This window comes from Pristiophorus japonicus, chromosome 13 (genome assembly GCF_044704955.1).
Source record: "Pristiophorus japonicus isolate sPriJap1 chromosome 13, sPriJap1.hap1, whole genome shotgun sequence".
NCBI classification, from domain to species: domain Eukaryota; kingdom Metazoa; phylum Chordata; class Chondrichthyes; family Pristiophoridae; genus Pristiophorus; species Pristiophorus japonicus.
This window is the reverse complement of record NC_091989.1, coordinates 113,019,343-113,028,322: the sequence shown is the minus strand read 5'-3', so window position 1 is coordinate 113,028,322 and position 8,980 is coordinate 113,019,343. Positions and strand designations below refer to the sequence as shown.

General features: G+C 49.4%; 1 protein-coding gene across 1 annotated transcript; it reads left to right on the top strand.

Moving 5' to 3' along the window:
- Positions 1-6,417: 6,417 nt before the first annotated feature.
- Positions 6,418-8,300, top strand: LOC139278245 (putative nuclease HARBI1). Its single transcript, XM_070896884.1, has one exon. It carries the CDS (start codon positions 6,873-6,875, stop codon positions 8,034-8,036), a length of 1,164 nt encoding a protein of 387 aa, XP_070752985.1. The 5' UTR covers positions 6,418-6,872; the 3' UTR covers positions 8,037-8,300.
- The last annotated feature ends 680 nt before the right edge of the window (positions 8,301-8,980 follow it).

The window sequence follows — 8,980 nt, the reverse complement described above, 5'->3', positions numbered from 1 at the left end:
ATGGCCGACCCCTTATCCTGAGACTGTGCCTCGGAGTTCTAGACACTTCAGCCAGGGGAAACAACCTCTAAGCATCTACCCTGTCAATCCCCTTCAGAATCTTGTATGTTTCAATGAGATCACCTCTCATTCTTCTAAACTCCAGAGAGTAAAGGCCCATTCTACACAATTTCTCATCATAAGACAGCCCTCTCATCCCAGGAATCAATCTAGTGAACCTCCGTTGCACCGCCTCCAAGGCAAATATATCCTTCCTTAGATAAGGAGACCAAAACTGTGCACGGTACTCCAGGTGTAGTCTCACCAAGGCCCTATACAATTGTAGCAAGACTTCCTTACTCTTATACTCCAACCCCCTTTCAATAAAGGACAACATGCCATTTGCCTTCCTTATTGTTTGCTGTACCTGTATGCGAGTTTTCTGTGTTTCTTGCACAAGGACACCCAAATCTCTCTGAACACCAACATTTTAAAGTTTTTCACCATTTAAAAAATATTGTTCTTTTATTTTTCCTACCAAAATGATTAACCTCACATTTCCCTACATTATACTCCATCTGCCACCTTACTGCCCACTCACTTAGTCTATATGCCTTTGCAGACATTTTGTGTTCTCCTCACAGCTTACTGTCCCACCTAGCTTTGTATCGTCAGCAAACTTAATTACATTACACTCGGTCCCTTCAACTAGGCCATTAATATAGATTGTAAATAGTTGAGGCCCCAGCACTGATCCTTGCGGCACCCCATTAATTACAGCCTGCCAACCTGAAAAAGACCCGTTTATCTCTATTCTGTTTTCTGTCCATTAACCAATCCTTTATCCATGCTAATACATTACCTCCAATCCCATGAGTCCCTATCTTGTGTAATAATCTTATATGGCACCTTATCGAATGCCTTAACCCCTGCTTGTTACATCCTCAAAAAACTCTAATTTGTCAAACATGACTTCTCTTTCATAAAACCATGTTGACTCATTGCATATGCCATATATATATCTCAAAATAAGTTATGGCTGTAGTTCAGTCTTTAAAAAAAATATATGGGCGATTATTTAAATATCAAAGTTTAAAACTAGTTGATCAGACGCGTATTTTTGTGCTAATTCCAAGATTAAATTGCTAAGCTCTCTTTTCTCTGCACATGCTCTGCACTTCTCGTCCCAGTCATGGAGAATCATCTCCAGCTTGGCCAATTGCAGTTTGGATAGTTCGGGTTTATTCAAATTCAACATCTTATCATATTTCAGTTATGATTTTTTAAGTGCCCTGATACCACTTCCTCAGCAATGGATTCCAGCATTTTCCCGATGACTTATGTCAGGCTAACTGGCCTGTTGTTCCCCGTTTTCTCTCTCCCTCCTTTCTGGAATAGCAGTGTTACATTTGCTACCTTCTAATCTGCTTGGACCGCTCTAGAATCGAGCGAATTTTGAAAGATCAAAGCCAATGCATCCACTATCTCTGCAGCAACCTCTTTTAGAACCCTAGGATGTAGGCAGTCAGATCCAGGCAAATGAAGGGGTGGAAAAACTCTCAATTTTCCAGTCACCCTGAATATTTAGGGCACATACTGTCATGTATGCAACCTCTATGTAACACCACTGCAATACTGCATATACTCAAGCAATGCACACCTTGACCACAGGGGGTGAACTTGTGGGAGACACTCCTTACCTGGTCATCCAGGTATATAAAGGGAGGTCCTATGGATGGTCATCATTTCTTGGTCTTGTGAATAAAGGTTCAGGTCATAGAGTGACCTTGTCCATAGAATGTGCCTCGTGTGGGTTTTGTGCCATTGAGTAAGGACATCACATTGGCGACGAGAAATGGGAATCAACAACCCACGTGAATGGCCACCGGTAGCACAGAGGAATGGTAGGGTGTTGGTGAGGACTGGACGATTTCATTGAGAGGCTCCAGCAAAGCTTTGTCACGAAAGAAAGGCTGGGAGATGCAGCGGCCGACAAGTGAAGGGCCCATCTGCTGACCTAAGACTTACGCGCTCATGAAGGACTTACTAGCACCCGAAATGCCGGTGGACAAAACCTTTGAAGAGCTCAGCAAACTAATCGGTAAGCACCTCAAACCGGCGAGCAGCATACACATGGTCCGACACAGATTCTATACCCACCGATGTCGTGAAGGACAGAGCATACCGGACTTCATTGCGGACCTCCGGCGTTTGGCCAGCCTCTATAAGTTCACAGACGCCTGCAGGGGGGCGATGTTAAGGGACTTTTTTATTGAGGGCATCGGCCATGCGGGGATTTTCCGAAAGTTAATTGAGATCAAGGACTTGACTTTGGAAGCGGCGGCGTTGATGGCTCAGACCTTCATGGCGGGGGAGGAGGAAACCAAAATACACGCGCAATTCTGCCTCCAACGCGGCGGGGGACTAGGGAGTCAATATCATAAATGCGACTCAGAGCTCCGAAGGGCAGTTCGACACACCCCAGGCAGCAATAGACTGCAGAGTAGGTTTTCAACAGAGACAATTGCAGGCTGAACAGACATTTATGCCATCACAGTGGACAATGTGGTCCGGGATGGGGCAATTGACACCCACGAACAGGGTACCCAAGAGCAGTCAAAGGGACAATCAGCGAGGAATGCCGGGTCATAGCTCCTTTGTTCACAACAATGGGAATCTCAGCTCATGCTGGATGTGTGGGGGCAAACACTCTGCCAGGACTTGCAGGTTTCAACAATTTGTCTGCAGAAATTGCAACCTCAGTGGCCACTTCGCTCGAATGTGCAGGAAGCCTGTAACCAGGATAATTTACAAGGCGGATGGATCAGAAGAGGGGTCTGTGAGGCAGGATGGCTCTTGGGACAAATCAATGGACGCTGAAGTTCAGCAGGTTCATGTGGCAAACATTCATAGCTCATATACCAAAACGCCACCAATGATGAAGGTTTTATTAAATGGCATCCCTGCATGCATGGAGCTGGACATGGGGGCCAGCCAATCACTCATGAGCGTTCAACAATTCAAAAAGCTATGGCCACTCAAAGCCAGTAGACCCAAACTAGAACACATTGAGACACAACTACGGACATATACCAAATAAATCATTCCAGTACTAGGCAGTGCAATGTTGGCGGTCACACATAATGGATCAGTGAACTGGCTGCCGCTCTAGATTGTCCCGGGCAATGGTCCTGCACTGTTGGGGAGGAGCTGGTTAGCTGAGATGAACTGGAAATGGGGGGATGTGCACGCAATGTCATCTGTGGAGCTAAGTTCGTGCTCACAGTCCTACAACAATTTGAGTCACTATTCCAACCTGGCGTCGGGACGTTCAAAGGTACCAAAGTAGTGATATGCATCACCCCGGACGCCAGACCAATGCACCACAAAGCCAGAGCGGTGCCATATGTGATGCGGGAGTAAATTTAGAGTGAATTGGACCATTTGCTGAGAGAGGGCATCATCTCGCCCGTTGAATTCAGTGACTGGGCGAGCCCCATCGTTCCCGTCCTAAAAGCGGATGGTTCTGTCAGGATCCGTGGCGACTACAAGGCCACTATCAATCGGGTGTCCCTACATAACCAATACCCGCTCCCAAGAGCGGAGGATCTTTTTGCCACGCTGGTAGGTGGCAAGCTGTTTATCAAATTGGATCTCACTTCAGCCTACATGACCCAAAAACTGGCCGACGAATCTAAACTACTGACTACCATCACTACGCACAAGGGACTGTTCGTTTACAACAGGTGCCCGTTTGGCATTCGATCAGTGGCCACGATTTTTCAAAGAAACATGGAACGCCTGCTCAAATCCATTCCTGAAACAATTGTATTTCAGGACGACATCCTCATCATGGGTTGTGACACCGAGGAACACCTCCACAACCTGGAGGAGGTGCTATGCCGACTGGACCGGGTAGGCCTGCGACTCAAGAAGTCTAAATGTGTGTTTTTGGCTCCTGAGGTTGAGTTCCTGGGCAGGAGGGTTGCTGCAGATGGGATTCGGCCCACCGAATCCAAAACAGAGGCGATTCGACGAGCGCCCAGGTCTGGCAACACATCGGAGTTGCGTTCATTTCTGGGACTGTTGAACTATTTCGGGAACTTTCTGCCGAACTTAAGCACGTTGTTGGAGCCGCTTCACATGCTCCTGTGTAAGGGTTGTGATTGGTTTTGAGGGGACTGCCAAGAACGGGCTTTCAATCGGGCGCGGAACCTACTTTGTTCAAATAAGTTATTGACCCTGTACGACCCCTGTAAGAAATAGGTTCTGACATGTGATGCATCGTCCAATGGGGTTGGGTGCGTGTTGCAGCAGAGTAATGCTGTGGGCCAATTACAACCTGTGTCATATGCTTCCAGGTCGCTCTCTCAAGCAGAACGGGGATATGGTATCGTTGAGAAGAAACGAATTCCGGGAGTTCATGTCGGGCAATGGCATCAACCATGTCAGGACAGCACCGTTCAAGCCGGCCTCCAATGGCCAGGCAGAACGTGCGGTCCAAATCATTAAACAAAGCATGCTCAAGATTCAAGGACCCTCCCTTCAATGCTGCCTATCGCGCCTCCTGCTGGCCTATAGGTCCCGACCGCACTCACTCACCCGCTAAGCTACTTATGAAACGAACACTCAAAACTCGGTTGTCCCTCATTCACCCAGTCCTGACTGACATAGTTGAGGGCAAGCGTCAGTCCCAAAACGAGTACCATGACCGAAATTCAAGGGGGAGATGTATAGAAATAAATGACCCCGTATTTGTCCTCAATCACGCCGTGGGGCCCAAATGGCTTGAGGGTACTGTAATAGACAAAGAGGGGAACAGGGTCATCGTGGTTAAACTTAACAATGGGCAGATATGCCGTAAGCATCTGGACCAAGTAAAAAAAAGGTTCAGCATGGACACTGAGGAACCCGAGGAAGATCATGAGATGGTGCTCACACCACCACCAGTGAACGAACAACAAGACCATTCAGCAGCATGCACAATCCCGTCGGTCAGCCCGGACAGCCGGAATCACCACAGGTGCCAGACACGCAGGCCAAGGCTTAACAACCAGAGCCCCAACTGCGGCGCTCCACGAGGGAGCGTAGACCACCTGAAAGACTTAACCTATGATCCCAATAAGACTTTGGGGTGGGGGGGGGGGGGGGAGGTGATGCCATGTATGTAACCTCTATGGAACACCACTGCAGTACTGTATATACTCAAGCAGTGCACACCTTGACCACAGGAGGTGAACTTGTGGGAGACACTCCTTATCTGGTCATCCAGGTATATAGAGGGAGGTGCCACGCAGGGTCATCACTTCTTGGTCCTGTGAATAAAGGTTCAGGTCATAGAGTGACCTTGTCCATAGAATGTGCCTTGTGTGGGTTTTGTGCCATTGAGTAAGGACATCACATATACAGCTCCATCCTTTCCCCATAAAAGCTTGCTGATGTGTCTCCAAAATAGGATTTATTTTTATTTTAGGATGTCCTGTTTGTTAACACTACATAAGAGGTACAATCATCTTGTGAAGAAAAATGTGTTTCTCCCTGACGACTGCAAATACATTCAAAACAGAAGGGCTGAGGGCCATCAGGTGGGAAATACTAAGCATCTTTGCATATAGCGTGCCTGTGAACAAAAACACACACACAAAGCTCACTTGCTGAACATGTTTATTTAAAGGAGTGGGTTCAGACAAGAGTGTAGGATGTGAACTTGGTTACCAAGAGCTCCCACACACATACCCCAACAGGTTGTACTTCATTTCCCCATCTCACTCCGGGGCTAACTCATTGCATAGTTCTGTGGTCACACAGCAATCACCTCCTGGGTCTGTGGGCTGTTAACATTAAATCCAGAGAGGGGAGGGGAGAGGCTGTGCTGGGGCCCGGGGGAGGGAGTAGAGGCTGTCACGGGATCAGGTCCGCTCCCAGCACCGAGAGAGCGGCAGCGACTCGCGGCGGAAATTCGGGGTTTTGGCAGCTTTAAATCCGCTCAGCGCAAAACCGAGTGACTTCCATTGTGAATAAAGTGCTCCCGGCCCGGCCTCGCTCTCCGACGGACCATTTACACGCGGACACCCGCGGCAGGCAATCTGCGCGTCTTCACAACCGGCCCCACAACATCAGTTCCGGCAACAACAAAAAATTAGCAAAATACCCTGGCAATTAAAAAAAAGTGCGTTATAGCGCACACGCCTGCTTTGTTATTCCCCTTTTGTTGGAAACCACAGTCCCAAAGTCTTAAAAAGCAGCCACTGATCAAACGGTGCCGCGAGCAGCGCAGGCGCAGTAGCTCCTTCCGGTGGGAGGCTTGCAGCGAGCGGCCGGCAGGGGGCGGGGCCCAGCTCGAGGGGAGGGGCTCGGGAAGGGGCGGGGCCCGGTTTTGGGGGAGTGGCTCGGCTCGAGGGGGCGGGGCTCGGGGAGGGGCGATGCTGGCCGTTGCTGTCTCTGTTGTTACGCCGAAAATTTGTGCCAGAGAATTCGGCGCGAGTTGCTGTGATCTTGGCGGCTGCCGTGGGGCCGGGCCAGGCGGCCCGCGCATGCGGGGCAGGCTGGCGGGAGGCTGCCAGTCGCCAGGTGGCGCTGCGCCTGGGAATTTCCTGATGTTACGCCACTGCTGCACGCTGGGAAAGTTCCGAAGCAGGCCCAGCGTTCCCAGGTCAGGTGATCCAGGCGGAAGTGAGGAAATTGGAAGCTTTGCAGAGTACCCAAACTTTGCTTGCTGATTCCAGGCTTTACAGAGGAATTTTTCCAGCCCATCTTTGCACAGTGTTGCTCACTGAGACTTGCACTTGACCCCCCACACAGTGCTGCAGTCTCACCCCATCCCTACATGTTGTAACCACTTCCATCCACCCAGGACACCCAACTCACATACTCAGAACGACTCGTGAGACGGCATGGCATTCCCCATGGGCATACCTCTCTATACCATCATTGTGGAAGATGGGGAGGGGGAGGAGGAGGAACAGCAGCGTATGGAGGCGAAGAGAATAAGGCAGCATGGCAAAAGACATCACCCGACCAGGTACTACCCTCCACAGCGTATCTATAGGCAGCGCAGGTCTTTCGAGGATCTCTCGGACGATCTCTGTGTTCAAAGGGTGCGATTATCCAAGGGTGCCATTGCAAATCTGTGCGAACTCCTTCGTGAAGATCTTCAGCCGCACTCCACTGCCCGAACAGCTTTGTCTGTCGAAATGAAAGTGACCACTGCTCTCAATTTTTTTGGCACTGGGTCCTTTCAAGGTGCCACGGGGAATATGTGCAACATCAGCCAGGGAGCAGTGAGGGCAGCCATTCAACAGGTCACGGATGTGCTCTTCACCAAAGCTGCAGGGTTCATCAACTTTGGCATCACTCCCAGGCAACAGCGGGAAAGAGCCAAGGAGTTCTGCTACATTGCTGGATTCCCCAATGTGCAGGGTGCCATAGGTGGCACTCACGTAGCACTGAAGGCGCCAGCAGAACAACCGCTTATATTCGTGAACAGGAAGGGATTCCATTCACTAAATGTTCAGATTGTCTGCGATGCCCACCAGAAGATCCTGTATGTAAATGCCAAGCACGCCGGCAGCTGTCATGACTCTGTAATTGTACAGCACTCAACACTCCCTGACCTCTTCCACGAAGACAACCGTGTTCAAGGGTGGCTCGTCGGAGACCAGGCATACGCGCTACAGACGTGGCTCATGCCTCCACTAATTCAACCGAGAATGCCTGCAGAGGATGTGTACAACCAGGCTCAGGCAGCAACGAGAGCCGTAGTGGAGAGGACCATAAGACTGTTGAAAAGCAGATTTCGCTGCCTGGACCGATCCAGTGGAGCACTACAGTACACTCCCCAAAGAGTCGCGAGAATCGTTATAGCATGCTGTGTACTGCACAATTTTGCACTACAGGAAGGCCACCTATTTAGCGTTGATGACGAGGAGCCACTGCTGCCCGAGGAAAGGGAGCTGCAGGCTCCAGCGTTTGAGGAGGATGAACTGTTGGAGGATTCATCCCTAGATGCTGCAAGGGCCATCCAAAATCAGATTGTGCAGGAGGAGTTCAACCGCTGATGGTGTAGCGTATCACCTCCTTCTGTGCCAGTTACCAAGAAAGTGATCTTCCTTGAAACCACTACCAACCTTAGCACATGACTGCTGAGCAGCCCTCGATGCCCTAACAGCACTGTGACAATATTTATCATCTGAGTATAAATGTTTATGCCAACTGAATGTTCTCTTTCTTGAATGACTTTAATATTCATGAATAGCCGAGCACAAGATCAGTACAAAATGTACAGTAATAAAACCATGTTTTCCAGTTGAAGCAAATGAACATCCTGCTCCTTATTTACATCTTGGTGACAAGGTGCCACTTCCTATCCCACTCACCTGTTGCTGCTTCTATGTGCTGAGGCCCAGGCTGGTAGGTGATGAGTGGCACCACATGCTGCACAGAAGGACTGTGGGACTGAGGTGGCCCTTTACCCTTGGCAGCCGGCTCCTAATGGGGAGCCGCTGCTGGCTGTTCCCCTGAGCAGCCTGGTCTCACCTGCCACCATCTGCAGGCATCGTGCTGTGAGGAGGACTGGCACAGGCCGCTGGACTGAGAGACGTCAGTATAGGGCAGGTGGACTTTAGTCGTTTACTGGAGCTTAGGCTGCTCACTGCGCTTTCAGAACACAATTAGGCCAGAACTTACACCACCTCACATATCAGTGATTTGCCCAGGAAACTTGCATGACACTCCCCATGCTAGTGAATGATGCAACGGGCATCGAGAATTTCAGTGTATTAATTGCATTGTTTTGGGTAATTGGATAGTTTGCAAACTGCTCTTTCAACGACATTAGCAAATGTAAGTTTAGTGTTTACATAATTGAAGTAAAACTCTTATAAAGTCATAATGCTAAATGTTTTGCAAATGTAACGGAAGCTCCCCTCATCTGTCACCAGGAGTAGTCTGTGATAAATCAAGGATGCATTAGCGATTGCAGTGAATTATCCTATCTGCTATT

Excerpts from the sequence above, each read along its gene's own strand:
- LOC139278245 (XM_070896884.1), top strand. The coding sequence starts at position 6,873 with ATGGCATTCCCCATGGGCATACCTCTCTATACCATCATTGTGGAAGAT.